Source organism: Etheostoma cragini, chromosome 18 (assembly GCF_013103735.1).
Source record: "Etheostoma cragini isolate CJK2018 chromosome 18, CSU_Ecrag_1.0, whole genome shotgun sequence".
Taxonomy (NCBI): domain Eukaryota; kingdom Metazoa; phylum Chordata; class Actinopteri; order Perciformes; family Percidae; genus Etheostoma; species Etheostoma cragini.
This window is the reverse complement of record NC_048424.1, coordinates 4,884,786-4,906,662: the sequence shown is the minus strand read 5'-3', so window position 1 is coordinate 4,906,662 and position 21,877 is coordinate 4,884,786. Positions and strand designations below refer to the sequence as shown.

The window sequence follows — 21,877 nt, the reverse complement described above, 5'->3', positions numbered from 1 at the left end:
TCACTCATAATGACAGTTATTTTTTAACCCAAATCCGCCCTAATTCAAGGTCTGCAACTTTACTGTTTTGGCTGACTCCTACAGCTCTCATTAGCACCATTTCTGGCTGCAGCAGGCAGATGATTAACAAAATTCTCTTATAAATTCACTGTTTGCTACCTGCCCAGCACCAAATGGCAGATGAACAAAAAAGAGACTAGCTTGTTAAAAATAATGTAGTGCCTAACAGCTTTAGGGGAAAGAATGTGAACATTCGACTAAATACACCATGTAGCCAGAGACAAAACAAAAATCAATGAATGATAATGTTGCTCTGTATCTCCTAAGAAGTTTGCCATATCAACTTTATAGGAGGTGTTTACAAGCTTATTTTATTTTACTGGCACCAAAAGGTAAAATATATATATATATATATATATATATATATATATATATATATATACATACTGTATATATATATATATATATATATATGAATACATATATATATGAATATATATATATATATATATATATATATATATATATATATATATATATATATATATATGAATACAGGGTTACCAATGGGAGCACAAAATGACAATACTTGTTTAATGCAACAAAAAACATTTGTTGGCTACAGCAGTTACTTTGTTTCAGTGGTTATTACAATAGTATTGTATTATTCCATCACTAAATGCATTTAAACCTGAGAAGCAAATTAAAGCATATTCAATGGGAGTAAAAGGATGGAAAACTGTAAGAAATAAAACCCAACTACATGAGCAATGAGTGTAAAGTAGCGATAAACTAATAATACATTACATTTTCTAGGTTAAAATTGTTCCAATGAGTGACCATCTCTCTTTGCCCGGCAGGTTTCTTCCTGTTCATCTACTACTATAACACCAGCACAGGAGACATAACCGGTGGTGCGAGCGATCATAAAAACTCAAACAGCACCAACACCATTAAAACCAGCCTGGACAGCTTTGAGAACCCCTACATTAATCTGCCAAAGAAAAAGATAAATACCGGGAAGAAGAATCAGGACTAAAGAGCGATGAAAAGGTCAGCTTGAAGTAACTTGAGACTACAAGCAAGTACTAAGAATAAACTGGAAAGTGTACTAATGCATGGCTTTGTAAAATGCACCTTTCCTGACATATTTGATAGTCATTAGTACGCATAGAGAAACTGCTTCAATACTCCATTTTACTCCTTGTTTATTTTGTACTTGTGTATTTAATCTTAGGATCAGAATTGGGCTTGAACAATTTCATTCAGTAAGGATCATAAAAGGGTGTCATACAGTTTCTAAGTAATGACTTTTAGACCTTTTTTGTAATGCAAAAATGTATCGTAATTCTTTTTGACAAATTATTCTTAATGGCATGCTTTTGAATGATTAAGTGCTTGTTCAGGGCTCTCTGATCTTCCAGATATATACAAAATATCCATAGTTGTGGATAGACTTGCACCTGTTCCACCCATTACAACTGGCAGTGTTTAAAAGCATATTTTAACTCTTTAAAATACGAAAAGATTATTGAAGAAATAAGAATCATTTATTCAGTCACACAAACATTAAAACATACAAATTGTTATTACTTTTACAACAAAAGAGCTTCTGCTTCTTTGAGAGCTTGTTCCATTTCAGCAGCCTTCAGGGAAAAGTTCTCCCTTTCCTGCATCATATGTTGCCGTGCTTTAGTGAGTTCTGTCATTGTTGCTTGGATTTCCTACAAGTGTGTGAGGAAATGAGGAACATTTAAAAACACACCCCAACCATCCCTTAAATTTACTACAAGAAATAGCAAAGTTACATTGGGCAAATACGAAGGAGTATGACTCACCTCTAGCCGAGCACGTTGCTGTGATGCAGCGTCTCCAAACACTTTTAGTTCATTCAGCAGGTTTGTGGAGACACTCTGGAATGGAGACAATAAAATATGTGTTTAATAGGGGAGAACCGGGACAAATGTAACAGTTTTTAATGAAACGTAATTTACAAAGATATCATAAAACACTAAAAGCTAATATTTTGTCACTAGCAACCTACAATACATTTGTATTCAATATTTGGCAACATACGGTACTTCAGATAAGTGTTATTTCAGATAGATTGCTGCGGGTCTATACGTCTTGGTGAATGTCAGTTAACAACTCATTGCTGTCATCGTGAAGCACGCATCTTGCAGTTAAGGAAATACCATGCACAATGCCATTTATATTGCTAGAACAATACATGTTTCTATAGTACAAAATGTTATTTCACTCTAGAGCCCGGGTGATAAAGGATTTTTTAAGGCTGATATATTGATACAAATATTTAGTTATTTAAAAATCCAATATTGTGCTATATCAGCCGGTATGTATATTTTAAAAAATGTATCCAGAAACACGTAACAAAACATGAACAGATTTCCCAAACATTACTTATTTGTAGTTAATTATGAGTCCTCACTAAAATAATATAACAATACAGTTTAAAAATAAACTTGGTTGTTTCACATAGAACTTAGAAACATCAAAATATATTAACGTTCTGATGAATAAAATGCATACAGATACACACTTAAGATATGAAACCTAAAGTTATTTGAACAAAAACAACAACAACAAAAATCAAAGAGTTGCCAACAGGGACATTGTAGATAGCCTTCAGGTGGACAAACATTCAGTCTCCATAGGTCAACATGGCAACACTTGACCCCCTACCTGATAGCCCCAAATATATTTACATCTTTCTAAAACCACTTTTCCATGTCTAACCTGCATAAAATATAGTATATATTTTTTTTGTCACATTTTTTATTGTGTGGTTATGTAGTATAGTATAACAAGTGCTTGTGTTAGTTATTTGTGTGAGTTTGATAAAGCATATGATGAATAAAACATGACTGTAAACGGAGATAAAGTTTACGCACCATAACTTCTTTTCTTTGATCTTCATTGTTTCGTGAAGCTTCTCCAACCCTTTCTCCTAAAACTAAAAATAAATGTGAGGTTTTCCATTAAGAGACAACTGAACTTTAGCCAAGAAAAAACACATTATGAAAATGGTAATACATATTCACCTGGGTCTATATTGGCTGAGACAAGGAGTACGTGACAGTCCTTCAGGTTTTTCTGTACCTCTGTATTCTCTCTTACAAGGTCACTGTACTGCAGCTCCAACTCAGCTACTCTTTGCTGCAATATAACAAGGAAAGTAATGATGTACAATTGCAGTGGAAAACAAAGACAAGTGTACTTCTCCCAGCAAGAGGAGTATAAACAAAAATACTTTTTTATGTTACAATCCCACACATTTTTATCAAAATCCATCCCTGTACCTGTATCTCTGTGAGGTTTTTCTGTAGCTCCTCATTGGAAGCCATCAGATGCTGATTTTGCTCCTTAACCTCTGCCTGTCGCCCATACCTGGTGGAGATCCTACAGAAAGGTGCAACATAAAGTTGTGAAAAAAGGCTAAAGCCCACAATATGTTCCGAAATGCAATACAACATATGTCTTACCCTTTGTGAACCTTTAGAGTAACAACATTTCTGGAAGACAAAAGTGAAAAATGCAATTCAATAACATAAACTGTAGAGCAAACACAGAGTATAGAGTTGGTTAGAAATGTCTTACTTTGGCACGTTTTCAGTTTGAGGTTTAAGGATACCATCTGATTTTTGGGCATTCGTTGAAGCAGATACAGTTGCTGTGTCTCTAGATTCAGGTTTGTGACCGGGTTTTTTTGTTCCTGCGGGTAACTGCACACCTGGAAAACACAGAATATTGTTAATCATACATCAGGTGTGTTTGACTAGCTATATAAAATGAAGATACACATTAATATTATCACCAAAAAGCGCCGAAAAACAGCTAACATACTCACCTCTTGGAATTTTTGAAGACATTGCTGACGATCTGTTGTGCGATTAATAAAGAGGACAGAAAGGCAGAACAATACCCAAAGGCACCTGTATGAAGAAAAAGAAGAAAAGCTACAACTACAACTTCAAACATGTTCTGTTTATGGGTATTCTAAAGATTCAAGAGCGTAATCATGGATTACCGAACCCTATGTGACACTGCGAGAATATAAAAATGGACGTATTTTGAATGGAGTTTGGTGCTTCTTTTCAAATACAACATTCGGCGCAAAACTTTAAAAAAAAAACAATAAATAAAAAGTAACATAACAAGCGTATAATCAGCTGATCTTAAGTGCTAACCTAGTTCATCGTTAATACAAACGAGTGAAATGGTTCAATAACATAACATGAACTGCCTACCTTTACGGATAAGTTAATGCAACAAAATTTGTCAACAGTCGGTTGACCCGCAATTTAAAAACGTCGCGCCCTCTATGATCAATTCCGGTTTGAATACGCTATTTCCTGTATGAGGAAAACTACTTTTCGCTACTGGTCGTCAGTTGTTTTGTATTTCTTGATTAAGTCGAGCTAAGCGTTGTATTTATTATTTGTTGTGTTTGCATATGTTGAGTTAACTTGACCAAAATCTCTAAACCGTCACTGGCTTTACTGCACTAAAGACAGCTAGCTAACAGAAGTCGTTGACTCGAGAAAGTAGAATAGTGTAATGCGCAGGCGTGGAGGCGGCTAAATTCAAAACTAAAGACGTTAGCGTTATACATCTGATAGAGGGAGGCTCGTTGACGTTAGCAAGAGCTTGCAGGTTCTCAAGTCGACCGAGCTAACAATAAGTGACATGACAACTATTTTAAGTTAACGTAAATTAAGACGAACACAATCGTATTCGACGAGGATTTAAACTCATTACAACTACAAGGTATGCGATGTATGCTTTTTTGTTGTTCAGATTTTTCCCCATGTTCATTTTGTCAGTGGCAGACAGACGTTAGCGTTAGCTAGCTAACTATGGTGTAATAAGTAACGTTAAAGTCAGTTTGTTTTCTATAATGAATAAATATAAATAGGAAGTCATTAAATATTCTGAAAGAAAGTTTTTTTTTAATCGACAAAAATGAAATGCATATCCACCTAACGTCTATTATATAATAATTCATTTAACAAACTGAACTATTTTTTTTTTGAATGAAGTTTGGTGAGATTTTCCAAATACAATAAGCGGTGCAAGTGGCGTTAACATATAAAACTACTAACGTTAGCTAGTTGACGTTAGCTGTTAAAGGGGGAATCCATATACAGCCAACATCGTTTCAGTTGTGTGTCGATCCTGACACACAAAGGTCGCATGACATGGTGCTCTTTGGATGCTTTTATATAGGCCTTAGCGGTCCTCTAATGCTGCATCTGAAGTCTCTTTCCCAAAATTGCAGCCTTGGTGCAGAATTACAGCCAGTAGAGCCAGTGGGCAATGAGCTTTCCTTAGGATGTGCCATTTCTGAGTCTGTAGCCTTGGAGCTCATAAGGGGCAAGATTCCAGATCAGCTTTCATTTTCTCAAACGCAGAGCAGGATACCCAAGCCTCGGTTTACACCTTTTCACTATTTCTAGCCAATGGGGGACCACAGGCACAGGTGTACATGGTTTTTATTGTGCTGTTTTCTGCACATATATATATATATATATATATATATATATATATATATATATATATATATATATATATATATATATATATATATTTTTTTTTTTTTAATCAATTAAATATCGGGTTATGTGTTTACATGCTCTTGTATGTTATCTTTAATGTCATCAACCTGCCAGTGACTGCGGATAAAAATTACCATGAATGGCTAAATCTGGCACATTTACATATCGGACAGAAATGCTCATGTCAATCATTGCACATTGTTGTCCCTTCTTAAATAAACAAACTTGGCAAGCTTATCTTGGCTTCTGAAGAATAGTCTGTCAGGGTTCTTCAATGTTATTTAGGCCAGGGACCCCTAACCTGAAAGAGAGACGAGCAGCGACACCCAAATACATATATTGTATAAAATTGAGTTGCATAATAAACTGGGCCTACGTGTAGGTTGGTCTTATGTTTGTACACATACCCTTTTATGGTGCCCTACAATAATACGTTTAATAATAATACTGTACATGTCATATTCATATGTTGTCATGCTTTAATGTCAAACTGAATCCATAAGCTTACATGATGGCTACCATATTGGCTATTTTGCAGGCCAGTAAACGTATCATCAATGTTGTTGATGTTACTTTTGAGGAATAGGCCGATTTCATTTGCTTATAATATGTTGGACTCGTGTAAATAATTTAAGACACATTTTAATTTTGGAGGAAAGAAACTTTCAAAAATAATGATACAATAATTTTGTGCCCCCCCTGCAATGACTCTGAGGACCTCCTAGGGGTCGCGGACTTCCTCTTGAAGGGAGCCGCTTGTCTAAGTTAACCTCGCACACACCACCTGATCTACCAGTTATTCTACCAAAAAAATCATGTCTTTGGTTGTTATTTTAATGCTTGACATAAATGTAAAGAAAGGTCAGGCAAATGTTGCATGTAGGTCACCAAAAAGGCTTAAATTGAATCATATATTGTAGTAAAGGTGCAAGAAATATCGACTCAATATCGTTATTTCAAAATATCTACATATACTAAATATATATATATACCGTGTCTGGCTTTACTGTTTGTGAGAAAAAAAATTGTGCCAGAGAATCGTGATTCATATTTTCCCTCGAATTGTGCCGGGCCTAATAAATGGTAGAATCTGTGAGTTGCTGTATCAAGCTCTGTTTTCCTTTGTTCACAGTTTGAAATGGAGCCACTGGATCCTGCCAAGAATGAGTGAGTGACAATGATGTTATATGTTGTGAGAAAGCACATTTGCGTTGTGCCTGAACTTCAAGGCAGACTGCAGATTACTTAAAGGCCATCCATAAACCTGACATTAACATTCATTTGGGGATTTTGATGGTTGACTGGTTGACTCACATTGTTTATAATAATAAATATCCTACATGCACATACACCGGAGCTGATTACTGTGTTTCATCCTCTGTGTTACAGTGAAGGCAGTGGATTCACCAGGCGGCGCATTTCTTCGGTCAGTGCTAAAAATAATTTATACTTTAAAATAAAAACTGTAAACAAATCATTGACCTGAACCATGATGTCTGCAATTTTCTTTATTTTTAGATTTTGAAACCTCCACAGAGATCATCAATGAAATTCTCTGACCCAGTGCAACAGGAAAACGTGGTAAGAGGACTGCTTAAACATTGTATATGTAAAATTGGGCGTTTTTAATGTAATTCAATTTAAGCTCCAACCATACTATATTTTTTTAAGTATCAATTCTCACCCTAAGGATATAATTCAGTGGTTACAATTTTTCTTTTTTAATTTTAATTATTTTTTTTTTTCACTTAGGTGGAGTGTGCCAAACCAGTGGAAAAGAGGAATTCAAGAAGAGTCAGTTTTGCCCCTGCCAACAACGTTCTCCTGTTCTCAAAGTGAGACACTAGAAAACAAGTCATGCTTCATTTCCTTCAAGGGGACTGGCCTTTTAAACCTAATCGGTATTTTATCTTTTCCAGGGATGAAAAAAATGCCTCTCCTGCCAAAAATCCTTTACAAGAGTTAATAATGACAAGTAAGTATGTATAACCATGTGATAAACAAAGATATAATATATATGAAAACCTTGTAATATTTGTCCTCTGTTATTTCACAGCAGCGACAGCCCCAAACAATCGGTAAGGTGACTTGATCCTTGAGCTACATATTCAGTTGTTGACCTCACTAGCATGGACAAAACTGTTGATTGTAAATGCTTATCTTTGACTTGTGTTCTTACTAAACCAGTCAAAATGTTCTGTAATAACGACAGCAATGTAATGTGTTTCCTTTCATAAGGGTCCAGGTGGCTCTCACTGAAGATGGGATTCAACCAATTACAGGTAGGATACTTTTTTTTTGTTTTTTTAATTCAGACAACTATTAACACATGCTCACACTAATTGTTACAGTGTAAGATGACTTACTTAATTCAAGTTTTGAAATTCAGGAATGGAAACCCTATTGAATGCTCCTCTACATGCTTCTCAACAAGGGCATAAGGTGAGCTTAAAGTCAATTTGGTTAAAATGCTTTCTTATGACTGTATGTAATATATTATTAGAATGCTTCATTATAATGTTCATGAGAGGTTTTGATGTAAAACTTGACAGTTGTGTACTGTTTGACATGAAGCTACTTCTCTTCACCAGGTCAACTTTGATACTGTGGGTGGCATAGGGGAGAAAACTGTGATGTTTTCTACAGATGATGAATTCATGGACATGACCCACAGTCACACGATAAACATTGCCGGGGATGCAGGGTTACTTGGAGATAGTTCCCTCCAGAACTATGACCCTTTACCCTCTAGAAGAGAGAAAACGGCAATGTTCACTGTGCAAAATGGATCCCTGGCGAGAAACGTATCCTCATCTGTGCCTTCTTTGGACACTGAATTTGAAAAATTCCTTGACAGTCACTCTAAACAAAGTGGCCCTAGCCTGGTCGTCACAAGAACCAAGCCTGCTCCTGGCGCACCCTCTGAAGAAGCAAACCGCTCTCTGGCACAGATTAAAACACACTGGGCTGATGTGGATAAAGAAAATCAGGCTCCAACTTCAGTTTCAGCTGGAATGGAGAAGTCACTTAATACATCCAGGAAGATTGGTGAATTATCTTACAGAAGTGCACTCTGTCCAGAAGATGATATAAGAATGGATATGACAGAAGCTCAGGCAGACTGCATGCCGGGATTCACTGATGATGATCCTTTCCAGTGTCTTTTTCCCACACAAGAAATGTACTCCCGCTTTGACAACAGAGTGTCACAGACAGCAGAGAAGACCAAACAGCAGAAGAGCAGTAAAACACTGGCATCATTTAACCCTAAAGGTATTGAATTTTGTATCAACTAATAACTGATTATTGATTCGGTCAATAGTACTTAATGTCTTGTGTTTTTTGGGGATGCAGATATTATTTTACAACTTATGATTGAATACAGTTCAAGTTGCATCTTACTACATATCAATTTCCAAATGTAGATATGACATCTTTGAAGAATCCGGCTGTACATGCTTCCCATCAAAGACACAAGGTGAGTTATATAAATAGTTTACTTTTCTGTTACAGTGAATTTACCATCTTGCCAAAGTTTTAAGTCTGAAAATAATCCTTCTGGGTCGTACCGACATTAACTGAAACTAACTAGTTCAGTTTTCATAATGTTATTTTAATGCTTTTGACGTCTTTTCTTTTTCAGGCCAACTGTGATACAGAAAATGATTGCAAAGAGAAAACAATAATGTTCTTTGCAGGTGATGAGTTTATGAATATGACTCAGAGTCACACGGTCAACATTGCCAATAGTTTATTACCACCTCTGAACCAAAACTTGGATATTGTTCACACTCTTGGAAAAATGGACAATGCTTCATCTCTGGAGGAGAGAAAGCGTGAAGCTGGTGGTGCGCCTGGCTCGTCCGCTAATGCTATGGATCTAGGATTTGAAGACTTCCTTTCAAGTCTCTCTAAACCGGGCGCCTCCAGTGGTAATCCTGTGATTGCCAGAGCGGTGCCTTCTGCTGCAGCATCCTCTAAGGAAACTGTTGACACAAACAGCTCCAGGAGCGTCCAAAAATCATTTAATGGAAGGATAATCAGTCCTGAAAATGATGTGAGCACGGATATGACTAAAGCTCGGACGAACCGCATAATGGGGCCCACTGCCTCAGATGATCCTTTCCGGTGTCATTTTCCCACACAAGAAATGTACTCCCGCTGTGAAGGTCTGAAGAAACAAGAGATGAATTCAGGACAGAAGAACAGCGAAGCACTGGGGTCATCTAACCGTGCGGGTAAGGACATTACAAACCTTCCTCTCTTCTTTTTTTCCTCCTCAAATGTAGTCTATAAAACTTGATGAGACTCAAAATGAGACCATTCACCAAAACATTTGAACAACAATATAATTATTTTGGTTATGTGAATGATGTATGTACTTTAAAACATATATTTTATAACATGTTTAGGACTAAGAACAACTTCTAAATACATTTTTGTCATATGTAAAATGGTGGAATCTGGATATGATTGATTTAGCTAATTTCCCTTTTTTATTGAATCCCCTTCACACAATAGGTATGAAGACCGCATTGAAGCCATCTCTGAAGACAAAGGTGGAAAGAAATCAGGTAAGCTTAAAGACGTTAAGTTTTTAGAGTTTGGTCTTTAATGTGTTGCCATATACAGATTTACATGAAATAAAAACATTTTACCAGGTTATGCAGAATCACAGTGATTGCGTTCATTTATTCTAGAAATGGAAGAATACTATTTTTTCATTCGTGTTAGTAGTGAATTAGGAATGCTAATTTAAAATTTCATATCACGATCAATGTGTGTTATATAGCTGTGCACTTAATAGTGTTTTTTTCTTTTTTCTTACACAGGTCAAATTTGATACCAAAGATGACTGCAGAGACAAACCTGGGAGGTTTTCTGCATGCATGGATGGAAATGAGGGCTGCTTACCTGCTTGTGGAGAGAAAACCATGAGATTCAACACAACTGATGCAGCTATGGATGTGACACAAAGTCACACTGTAAACGTTGCCACTGGTTTCGAGCTGCAATCATTTCAAAATGTGGACCGTTTGTCTATAGAGAAAACCTTTAAGCTTACTGCAAATGATACCTCTATGGATAAGACCCATTGCCTCACTGTAAATTTTGCAGGATCAGGTCTTCCTGTGAAGAAACAAGAAAATGAGACATGTGGTCTGCCTAGAAACAGGTCTTCATCAGCACGCAGTGTGGATCCAAGCTTTAATAAGAGCCTCTCAAAACCAAGTGGGCCCGGTGTTAATCCTGTGGTCGAAAAGATGTCCCCTACAGCTGCACAATACAGCATTGGAGACTCATCAAACGGAGGGACAATCTGTCCAGAAGATGATGTAAGCATGGACATGACTGAAGCTCAAACAGGCCGCATTTTAGAACTCACAGATAAAGATGGTACGCCTCACTGTCTTTTCCCCACACAAGACATTTACCCCCAAAGTAATAGTTTAAAGAAAGCAGAGATGACTTCACAACAGCAGAACAATAAAACACTGGGAACATTCCCTAAAGGTATGGAAACACCAATCCCTTCAAATGTTTTGAAAGCTAAGGCAACAGAGAACAAAAATTGTAAGGATCAAAATAAGAAAAACCCACTAGGTGCTTCAATTCAGTTTAATGCTTAAAAATTGGAATTGGGGTCGTCTGGATTTTTTATTTGAATTGCTTCTTACTTATTTTCCATCTTCACATTCAGGTATGGATACCTCATTGGTGCAACGAAATCAGGTGAGCTTAAAGCTTTGCTCAATTGGATATTTTGCGCCTTTTGTGTTCTGAACAAATCACTATACAGTCTACTTGTCCTGAATACTGCATCTTTAGACTTCAGTCCACTTATGTAGGCTAGGGTGAAAGCTCTTTGTAGAGGTTCCACAGAAACATAAATTTGTTCCCATCTCCCAAAAGAAAAGCATTTGTTAAAGTGTAAAGAACAAAAGTGATCTTACTAGTTTTACTTGGCTTTAGAAAGGGGTAGAGGACCAATTATGGATGGTGGCACTAAAACGGCAAAAAGTTTTAATTTTTTAAATAATAATGTTAATGTCCTAATAAAAGTTACGGTTGTCTTCCTCAGGTCAAGTTTAATGCTGAAGATGACTGCAGAGAGAAAACAGTGAAGTTTACTGCTGACGATGCCTGTATGGATATGACACAAAGTCACACTGTAAACCTTGTCAGTGATTTGCCACTGGACTCATACCAAAAGCTGGACTTTTTTCCTGCTTGTGGAGAGAAAACGATGAGATTCAACACAACTGATGCAGCTATGGATGTGACAAGAAGTCACACTGTAAACATTGCCACTGATTTAAAACTGCTGTCACAGCAGAATTCGGACTCCTTACCTGCTTGTGGAGAGAAAACCATGAGATTCAACACAACTGATGCAGCTATGGATGTGACAAGAAGTCACACTGTGAACATTGCCACTGATTTTAAACTGCAGTCACAGCAAAATGTGGACTCCTTACCTGTTTGTGGAGAGAAAACCATGAGATTCAACACAACCGATGCAGCTATGGATGTGACAAGAAGTCACACTGTGAACATTGCCACTGATTTAAAACTGCAGTCACAGCAAGATGAGGTAATTTTATCTGCTGACGAGAAGACAACAAGGTTCACTGACAATGATGCAGCTATGGATGTGACCCAATGTCTTGCTGTAAATAACACCAATTCAGTATCACATTCACTTCTTCCACACCAAGATTCTAATATTTTATTCACCCATAAAGAAGCAGAAATTCCTTTATCTGAAAAGAAGACTCATCATCCGTTCCACCAATCTTCGTCCGCACATACTTTGGATCCAGCTTTTAAAAACTCCCTGTGTAAGATGAGTGAGCCCTGGGCTAGAGCAGTGGCTCCTGCTGCACTGTCCCCTCAAGAAACTCCAGACACAGATGACTTACTGGACCAACTTAAAACACAAAAGCCTGTTGTGGATACTGAAAAGGTAGCTTTTGGTTTTCTTTCAGCTGTCTTGGAGAGGCCAGCAAATAAAACCATGACAGAAAGTCCAGAGGACGATGTGAGCATAAACATACCTGAAGCTCAAACTGGCGGCATTTTAGGACAAACATATACAGGTGAGCCGCCTCAATGCCTTTCTTCCTCACAGGACTTGCACCCCAATCCTGACCATTTGAAGAAAACTGAGACAACTCCTCAACAGAGAAATGAAGCACTGGGATCATCCAACCCAGGTGGAGTGGAAATCCCAAACCTTCCTGATTCTCCTGACTCAAATGAAACTGGCACCAGTAAGGAACCCATATCAAAAAATCTAACTTGTACTTTATCAGAGGAGATGGTGAGTCCACCCTGTGTTGACCATGATATTGATACAGCACCTTCAAAAAAATCCAGACGGATGAGTCTAGCCGATCTTAAGTCGAAAGTAAGGCGTTTGAGTCACATGGTGAGTACAGCTCCTGATACCATTGCTATGGACAGCCGCACAGCACCCTTGCCTCTCCTGGAACAGAACATGGACGATACCTCAAACAACAAAACCAAATCCCTACCTGTAACAGAGCCTCAACTTGAGATGGGTTTGGTAAACACAGAAGAATATACACAAGCTCAATGTCTCATGCAAGGAGAACAACCCTCTGCTACTAGAACTCCTTTCAACTTGAAGACTAAACAACTTATGTCAAGACTCTCAATGGGAATTTTTAAGGCAAAACTCCCCCAAAAAAGCAAACCGGATGATCCAAAGAAGGGGAATTCTGTGGACAAACACCAGAGGACATTTCCTATCAATGTTACTCATCAACTGGGCAACTTTGACCATGATATGAGCGATATTTATAATGAAGAGCTTGGTAGCTATGAAGAAATGTCTGAAACCTTGGACATAATGAGTCCTCAGAAAGCCACTGAAAAAGAGAGTGCTTCCCAAGAGTTCAACATGGATGAGCTTTTAGAGGAAGATGTATATGAAAAGGACTTGATTGATGCCGCCAGTGGAAAAAAGAGACCTTTGCCAGCAGATAATGTGGAGGATGAGAAGAGACTGAAAGTATCCACCATGGCGACCACTGATGTTGAAATGGTAGGTCAAGTATTTTAAGTTCTCAAATAATGAGAGGGTCATTATTTACCTTTTAACTAATCTTTTATGTTCCTTCATTTCCTTAAAAGTATATCTATCACATTTTAGTGAGAAACCTCCCGGTTTCCTGATAAATGTATTGATTTTTATTTATTATTCACTGATTAATTTCCTGTTGATGCAAGCTCAACTCTTCCTCCATGTTTACCTGTGGTCCCGATAATTTTAGGATTGTGTACATTTCCTGCACTGATTCCATTAATACAAAGTCATTCTCTATAAGTTATTTGGTTTGTATTTACTAACTATTACCAGTTGTTAATAAAACAAATTAAGAAAAAGACGTCAGGAATTGTTGAGCTTCATTGATGGTAATTAATTCGCACTTAGAAACAGTAGATGCAATTATGGTTTCAACATTTCTTTTCATGGGAGTTAACAGGAATAAAATGGAAATATAGGGGTAAACTGCTATGGCTGTATATACCATGTAGCTACTATGCCGATAAAAAAACTAATCTGTTACATATCATTAGCAGACAATCAGTAGTTCACTTCTTCACTTGAATCACCGACCTTTATTTGAGAATTTATAGTATATTATATTACACTTTCTTGTCAATGGTTTTCCATTTTCCCCCTTTGTCATATTTGTTGCCAGGGATTTCAGTCACACGTTGTGGAGTGTGACAGTAACGTTACTACAGTTCCTAGCATGACTACACAGACCACAGATTACTCCAACAACAGTCACACAGCCAGCATCAGATGTGAAGCTACTTTTGAATCAAGTAAGTTATAAACTCACTTGGTGTACAGGGTTTTCACGGGGACTTCTAAAAAAATTCTAAAATTTCAAAATGAAAATGTTAGGCCTTTTTAAAAGTCTTAAATTCGCTGAATGTTTTGTGTTCTATGTGTTAAATAAATTTAAACTGGTCTTCATTTTCCTAAATCCATGCGACGCTACCTCAGATGCTCTCTTTTTATTTTTATTTTTTTATTCCTAGGGTTGTAGTTGTACTTTCTTTTGCTCGTCCAAATGTAATTTTGATATATTACGACTACAAATAAGACCAACGTGCAACTTATATTGCAGCCAATCAGCTTTTGTGTTATTGGCTTAAGTCTTTGTATTGTACCATAGACATAAAACTATACTATTCTTTAGCTTTGGGGAAGTGCAAGTTTAACGATTGGTTTGAACAACCTCAGCTCAGTTGTTGTTTTGATTAAAGGTGTTGAATTTAATTTGCAATGGTCATAAAAAGGTAATTAAAAAGTCTTAAATTTGAATTGGTATAAAGATCCTTGTTTAGTGGTACCTTCCTGACATAATTATGGAAAATCAATTGTTTTCTTTTTTCCAGCTTACAAACAAAGCCTGTTTGAATCCCAGCTAGAAGACTACGCCAATGATGTTCAGAGGGTATATTATTAACATATTATATAACATATAACACATCTTTGAAATATTAATTGATTTTTTTTACGCTGGTGATTTATTGTCTTCAATGTTTTGATTACAGAAACTCGATGATGGCACCATTACACTGTTAGAGTTCTTTCAACTCTTCAACATAGACTTTGTCATCCATAATCCTCGGCAAAGCATCCTTCCTGGCAGAGTAGGTTAATTTCATTGATATCAAAAAGAATACATGAAAAACAATGACCAAATGTAATTACTTGCCTTTTTATTTTGTTTTTGCAGCTTTTGTCAGACACAGATCGCACATCGATGGATTTATTGAAAGACCGATACATCAACCATCCTAAACAGATGGTGTATGAGACAGATGTCCTCAACCTTACAGAGATGGTGGAGGGGTGTGTACCGTCAAGATTTCGTAACACATTTACAGGGTTCAATTTTAAGGTTTTTTTTGCCCACCGTAAATTTTTACTGGCCCTTACACAAACGTTTTTGAAAGAAAAGCGTCAGAAACATTAATAAAAAGACATTGGTAAAGTCGAACTTTGCTAGAAGTCAAAAATGTAAAAAAAAGAGTTAGGAAAACGATGTCAAAAGCACCGTAAAGAACACTACTTCTTTTCTTTTTTTTAAAAAAACAAAACGTCAAAAGCGTCAAGCACCAACTTAATTCTTGATTGGCCAACGACACAATAAAATCCAAGCATTCAACAAGCATTTTCCAACGGGGGCAAGAGAAGAATAACCTTTATTACACGATGATGCCCGAACGGGCAAGTGGGTTGTTTAATTTACTTGCCCCTTGTGGTGTTTTACTTGCCCGGGCAACGCTTATTGTTGAACGCTGGTTTATGAATGTAATTAATACCTATAGTAGTTTATAGGGCTGTTTGAACGAATACCAAAAGTCAAATATAATTGGTATAGTAAAAAAATTGTGATTTTTTTTTGTAAATAAATATGTTGGCTAACGTTAGCTATCCTCCCTTTTCTCGCTTGGCCTACCCGCATGTGTCACTCATGTCACTTGTTATGAACATTAAGTTAGCGGGAGTGAGAAACACAAGGCATTGTGTGGTGTAAGATAATGTTATGTACAGAGTAATGTTAGTACAACATTACGCAGCTAATGTTATGTAGCGAGTAAAGTTAGTACAATGGGGAGTTACAGGCTGCGTTTGGAAATCGTGAGGACGGGAAATAGTTCTAACATGACTTTAAAATTGACATCCACCAAGCTAAAGTGCTGATGTTAACATTAGTTGGCTCGTTCTTGTTTTCTAACTGTGTTGCGAGGTATAGTAACTTTAGTAACTTTGCGTTAGCTGGGAGCTTCATGGAGAAAGCTAAAGTTTATGTCAGCTCCCCTACAGCTGTCAGTTAGCTTTCACTTTATATATTACCTTCTAATAAATGTATTCTCAGTTTTGTAACCATCTGCAACAAGCAAGTTGCTTATAAATCTTTAAAATAGTGGTGACAGCACCGTTTGGCTTGGTTATTAATGTAGTTAGCATTGTTGGATACTTACCTAGTTTATGACAAATGGTTTCAGCTCTGCTTTCTAACATGATGCCATTGTGCTATCCTAGCACCGTTAGCCTTTACAACAGGCGTTTCACTACACTTCTTAGATAGTGTTTCATTACTCAGTTATGTTTATTTGTTTGGCGCTGTTTGCTCGTGGTGGAAAATAAATGGAAACAAAGTTGCGCACAGGTCCTCTCAAGGCAAAGCTAATGTTAGCAGTCCCTTTAGTGGACAGAACGTGTAACAACCACATGCTGTGGTGGCATTGACAATGCATAAGTCTAAGTAGTGTAGCACTTATTATTTAACAGGCTGCAATTGTGCATTAATTATTTGAATATTAAAAAAAAGATATCCAATGGAATTTTATTTGTATTATAGAGGAAGATTGACAGCTCTATTAGTTTGTCAACTGTGGCTGAATATCACTTGGTTTTCTTCGCTGAGAGGCGAGATGTCTCATTTTAGATCAGACATGGCCACTTTAATTCAGAGTATAGTAAACTTCCAGTAGTAAGTAGTTAAAAGCAGAATATGTTTGGCAATGCGCCAAAAATTAAAGAATACATTTGAAAGTGGTATAGGTAGATACTGTTATTAGAAGTAAAAAATAGGTGCTAACCAACAACTGAAGTTCTAAAGCAGGTCTGTTTGTTCTCTCCGCAGGTTAAAGGAGCAAATGCGTGACCTAGACAAACCACTGAAGATTGTTAATAGACCTTTGTGGGAAGAAGTGAGAAATTTTTCAGACAAAGAGGTATTAAAAGGATAACTTAATGTACTTTTTTCCAATTGCAATTTTTTGATTTTTTTGGTGACATTTTAGGTATGATTGTCATTTTGTTAAAAGGAAAAAATGTTTTTTAGTTTAGTGGATGACGTTTGCTGATTCTGTAGATGTAGCATAATGATCTTCCCCTCACTGTGTCTGTTTAAATTCACAGCTCAAATCTTTTGGTGCCAAACTAAAAGAGAGACATAACCTGTCCAGAAGGTTGAGCAAAGTTCAGTCGCATGAAATGAAGGAGGTGTTGTACTCCAATCTTGTGCAAGCTAATCTGGTAAGATCCTTCACACAGCAATACTGAATGATAACATCAGGGATCTTTTGAGAGCATGTAAGAGTAAAGGTTCTCAATACCTACAGTTTTTATTTTTTTTATTTTATTAATCTGGCTGGGGGTTGCAGTAACTCAGTCAGTAGGGGGTTGGGTTTGGATCCAGAAGGTCACTGGTTCAATCCCCATACTGGTAGCTGGAGAGATGCCAGTTCACCTCCTGGGCACTGACTGCCAATGTGCTCTTGAGCAAGGCACTGAACCCCAAAGTAAAATTAAAAATTTTAAATCTTAGTCATTTTTAAAAGTTTAAAAGTGCAAATTTTATGCTTTTTGGCTGTATTGTGTTATATATCTTATTTGTCTTTGTTATAGGTTTACAAAGTGCAAAAGCCCAAAGTCTCCCCCAAAGGGACTTGCCATCTCCAACAGAAAACACTGTTCACAAACAGCTCCAAACAGCTCTATTGTAGTCCAGCCTATACTTCAGTGACGAACGTGCTTCACTTTGTAACGCACGTTATAATGCTTGCCTAGCTGCTACCATGGGACTCCCTCATGCTCTGCTTTTGACTGGCTAGTAGTGCTGACCTAGATACTGCGCATGTGTGACTCCCAACAAAGATGGAACAGAAGTGTGATGCCTCACTCTGTAGCTAAAATAGAGAGCTCAACACACAGGGTGAAAAGAGGAGCTGCATTAATGTGCATTACAACAAAAATACAGTGTTTTTTGAAAATTAAACCATGTAAAACTATTCTGCTATAACCTCTATATACAATTATTAACCTAAACATGAGCATAATATGAGCTGTTTAAATTCGCAAGGGTACTGTGTTCTAGGTTTTAGATCATTTTAAACCGGTCTTAAATTTTCCTACAACCACGTAACGCTACCTCTAATTCTCACAAAACTCTGGGGGGAGATGTCGGCTCTCGGTAAATGATATAGTGTGGTCTAGACATACTTTCTGTAAATTGCCTGTGTGGGTGTTAAGAGGCTTTAAAGACATATTTCATCTTTACAGAAGGAGCAACAGAAGGCGAGAGAAATGATTGAGGAAGCAGATGGGATGATAAAAAGTTTGGACGACTGTATTCGTGAATTAGAAACAGGTATGACTACTGTGGGAAAAATGGCTTGTGGTTTTCCAGTTGCCACCTTGTCTGAATAAATGAACTAATGATTCAGACCTGTGATAAATCAGGCTGTGTTGGTGTGGGTGTGTTGATAAGGGACAGGCAGAATAGAAGGTGAAACAGCTGTTAACACCTTCTCTGTCTGTCCATTAGAACTTATTGCAGTTGAAGAAAAAGGCTTTGAAGACCAACCAAGTCTGAAATCACGTCAGGAAGGTAACTTGTGATCCCACTTTATTTATTCCTTCATTTGTTTGTTCATTAATTTGTATTTACTTGACTTGAGTACGTTATTGGCATTTTTTTTTTACAGAAATGCAAAAAGTCACAGAGGCTTTGGAGGATAATAACCGGTGAGTTGAGAATAATGTGTTTTTTCATGTTCAGACACATTCATTTTAGAAAGGTTTACTACTCCTATTCTTTGATTCTGCCACAGACAAATATCTGAACTGGAGATGCAGAAGCAGCGGACGTCCGATAAACTGAACAGGCTGAAAGTGGAGACGAGCAACCTTGAAACCCACGTCACCGCACTGCATATGTAAGTTTCTGATTTTAATGGGTTTCCAGATCTTAAGTCTTGCACGTTAGACCTCATTCACAAAAAAAGCTGCTTAAGGCGAATCTTAAAGAGATTTCCCCCTAACTCTCCTCAACTGTCACTAATGAGGGCCAGTAGTATATTTTTGTCAGTCTTGACAATCAATGCAATTACATTGCTCTGTTTTTAGCTTATTTTTCACACAAAGATAATAAAGTAAAAACCTATTTTTGCACATTTCCTACCTCAGGATAAATGAATGGAAGTTTGGGGAGAAGAAAGACAACTGCAGTGTCTACACTTTCCTCTATGAGACCTTGATCCTACAGTTGGTGTATGACAAATCCAATGGTAAGTGGTCTTCAACAGACACCAAAGAGTGAGTAAGCAGTGAATTGTTCTTTAGCAGTCAACATGCTCCAAAGCCTTCTACGTGGTGGTCTCTGAGGCTGAAAATGTGAAGCATGTTGTGCTTTTCAGATTTGTGGTTTTGCAAAGATTTTTTATTTTGTTTTTCAATGATTGAATTTACCTGTTTTGTTTTTGAAGGAAATTATGCTGATAATCAGTCTGAAAGGAAAATATCGCACATCACATTGAGTCTTCAACTTGATGGTGAGTGGGAAAAAAACAAAAAACAATCCACAAGGTAGTACGCCATCCATGAGTAGGCATTTTGTCAGAATCTGTGTGATGCATATTGTGTGTTCAGATAATCGTGAGCTCAAATCTCAGATGTCTAATAAATATTTAAATATTAACTAACTACTACTGTACATTTTTGTTTCCAATAGATGAAAAGTCAGAGGGAAATGCCCGCCTTGTTCACAGACTGCTCTCTCAGTACATCGAGGGACACACTGACTGGGTGGAGAAATATCCAACGAGCAGACATGTTCCAAAGGTAGGTGTCAGTGGAGATGTTGTGTTGATTGAGAGAGGGACACATGTGCAGCTGCATGTTGAACTTTTTGTACTTATCTTGTTCAAGTTTTTTAACTCTGTAGACCCATAGTGTTCTGTCTCATATCTGTGTTCTCGGATTGTGGCATTTTAGTTACACTGAAACTCTCAACTGTCTGTCCTGTTGATATAGCTGCTCCATGATGTGAGCCTGGTGGTGAGTCGCTGTCGTCTGCTGGGAGAGGAGCTGCGTCGGCTAAAAACGTGGGGAAGTGTGAGGCTCAATATTCTCAACATGAGCTGTGTGGACACTCAGTAAGTACTCCTCCCAAAAAGAGTAGCTTGTGCTTGCAGTTTTATAGCACTTACTTCATTTGTATGGAAACTGTATAGATCATTAAAACCACATGTCAAATCTTTCATATTCCAGTTTTGTTTTCAAAACTAGAAAAAAAGTCACGTTATCAAAAACTTGGCCACATTATGTAATACTATCCTTTCTTTACTTCTTCTTCTAGAGTGCACATTGTCTTCAGCAGTCTCAAGACATTTTCCGAGTTTGAGGTGATCTTCTCTGTCAGTTTGATCGACCGGCCCTATGTCCTCCAGCTGCAGAGCTTTAAAAACACGATCGGAAACACAACGTAAGCTTCACTCTAAAATACCTTTAGTATAAATCAGTGAGTGGTGCTTTTTTGGTGCTTCATTACTAACAATAATATTCAATATTTATTTGCAGGATCCAACAGATTGAGGAGATTGTGTTGGCGTTCAGTCCATCCAAGAACCTCCTGACAAAGATCGTCAAAAAGATAAATGAAAATCTGCTCTACTGAGACAAACGTTTTACTCCAATCAGTTGTAAAAAAAACAATTTTTTACATTATGAAAGAAAATCTTTAACACAACTGGCTTTAAAGTAAATAAATAATGTGTACAGGTTGCAAGACTGTTTTTGTTTTTTTGCATTTTGATATAAATACTTGGTGACATTAAATGATCGGTGTTCAGCAGGACAACGTGCCTGTTTGAATTGCTAGAATACAGGAAATTAGTTAGAATTAAATCCATGAATTCCTGAGCCCTGCAGCTGCACACAGCAGTCAATTTGTTTTTCTATTTGTGTTTGCTTAGTGTTATTTACAGTTTATAATATTGAACATGTCAAGTTCAGGGAGCAGCCATAGCTTATTCACACAAAAGTGGTGAACAGTTGCCTCCATGTTTACCAACGTACGTCAGCATGTTGCCCTTGACATCTTTACTACTTGTGGGTCACCACATATGCGAGACGGGACGTAATCATTCACAGATACCTGCCTTTTATTAGTAAGAGCAATCGCAGTCTTTCACTTCTCTCGTGTGCAGAAACTGCAGCTTCCAGATGGTGAACATGGTTAAAGTACTTTGTATTGCTTGCTGTGTACATAGTATAGTCACATTTTGTAGTATTGAATGTATGTAAATATTTTTGCTGTTTTGTTCAAAATGCCAATTCACCAGTTCCTATGATTTCTTTACATTTTAGGAAAATAAAATGAATGTATATACATTTAAAAAATGTAGTTTGAAACTTTTTGGTGTGCCATTGTTTGCTTGTATTAAATGTGTTGCCAGGA

At 37.1% G+C, this 21,877-nt stretch overlaps 3 protein-coding genes across 4 annotated transcripts in view; 2 read left to right on the top strand and 1 right to left on the bottom strand.

Annotated features, from left to right (window-relative positions):
* The window catches only part of LOC117961581 (adhesion G-protein coupled receptor G2-like), an 11,839-nt gene extending 9,611 nt beyond the window's left edge, over nucleotides 1-2,228 (top strand). Inside the window, exon 16 of the mRNA XM_034900377.1 lies at nucleotides 861-2,228. Coding sequence (XP_034756268.1) covers nucleotides 861-1,039 — 179 coding nt within the window. The 3' untranslated portion in view covers nucleotides 1,040-2,228. The remainder of the gene's footprint in view (nucleotides 1-860) is intronic.
* knstrn (kinetochore localized astrin (SPAG5) binding protein) lies at nucleotides 1,537-4,511 on the bottom strand. 2 transcript variants are annotated; one of them, XM_034900388.1, is made up of 9 exons: nucleotides 4,493-4,511; nucleotides 3,869-3,953; nucleotides 3,619-3,751; nucleotides 3,504-3,533; nucleotides 3,321-3,420; nucleotides 3,063-3,177; nucleotides 2,913-2,974; nucleotides 1,839-1,913; nucleotides 1,537-1,724 (listed from the first exon to the last, which is right to left on the bottom strand). In XM_034900388.1, exons 2-9 carry the CDS (start codon nucleotides 3,888-3,890, stop codon nucleotides 1,596-1,598), a joined length of 666 nt encoding a protein of 221 aa, XP_034756279.1. In that variant the 5' UTR covers nucleotides 3,891-3,953; nucleotides 4,493-4,511; the 3' UTR covers nucleotides 1,537-1,595. The 2 variants fall into 2 exon arrangements, with proteins under 2 accessions (XP_034756279.1, XP_034756277.1); XM_034900386.1 differs by having other exon boundaries at nucleotides 4,269-4,503.
* On the top strand, nucleotides 4,389-21,877 carry knl1 (kinetochore scaffold 1). The gene is made up of 34 exons (XM_034900775.1): nucleotides 4,389-4,788; nucleotides 6,709-6,743; nucleotides 6,966-7,002; nucleotides 7,095-7,157; nucleotides 7,329-7,411; nucleotides 7,496-7,551; nucleotides 7,633-7,654; nucleotides 7,815-7,858; nucleotides 7,966-8,018; nucleotides 8,168-8,849; nucleotides 9,002-9,054; nucleotides 9,220-9,814; nucleotides 10,098-10,150; nucleotides 10,409-10,461; nucleotides 10,525-11,090; nucleotides 11,278-11,309; nucleotides 11,659-11,722; nucleotides 11,849-13,647; nucleotides 14,309-14,438; nucleotides 15,018-15,076; nucleotides 15,177-15,275; nucleotides 15,362-15,477; nucleotides 17,279-17,369; nucleotides 17,557-17,673; nucleotides 18,700-18,787; nucleotides 18,965-19,027; nucleotides 19,125-19,164; nucleotides 19,251-19,355; nucleotides 19,606-19,706; nucleotides 19,905-19,970; nucleotides 20,150-20,259; nucleotides 20,452-20,573; nucleotides 20,777-20,902; nucleotides 20,998-21,877. Exons 2-34 carry the CDS (start codon nucleotides 6,715-6,717, stop codon nucleotides 21,092-21,094), a joined length of 5,814 nt encoding a protein of 1,937 aa, XP_034756666.1. The 5' UTR covers nucleotides 4,389-4,788; nucleotides 6,709-6,714; the 3' UTR covers nucleotides 21,095-21,877.

Coding starts and splice junctions, on each gene's coding strand:
- knstrn (XM_034900388.1), bottom strand. CDS start 3,890: ATGTCTTCAAAAATTCCAAGAG. Junction 3,752..3,868: donor GTCTTCAAAAATTCCAAGAG/GTGAGTATGTTA, acceptor TGTGTTTTCCAG/GTGTGCAGTTACCCGCAGGA. Junction 3,421..3,503: donor ACTCTAAAGGTTCACAAAGG/GTAAGACATATG, acceptor ACCTTTCTGTAG/GATCTCCACCAGGTATGGGC.
- knl1 (XM_034900775.1), top strand. CDS start 6,715: ATGGAGCCACTGGATCCTGCCAAGAATGA. Junction 7,003..7,094: donor CCAGGCGGCGCATTTCTTCG/GTCAGTGCTAAA, acceptor CTTTATTTTTAG/ATTTTGAAACCTCCACAGAG. Junction 20,903..20,997: donor AACACGATCGGAAACACAAC/GTAAGCTTCACT, acceptor ATTTATTTGCAG/GATCCAACAGATTGAGGAGA.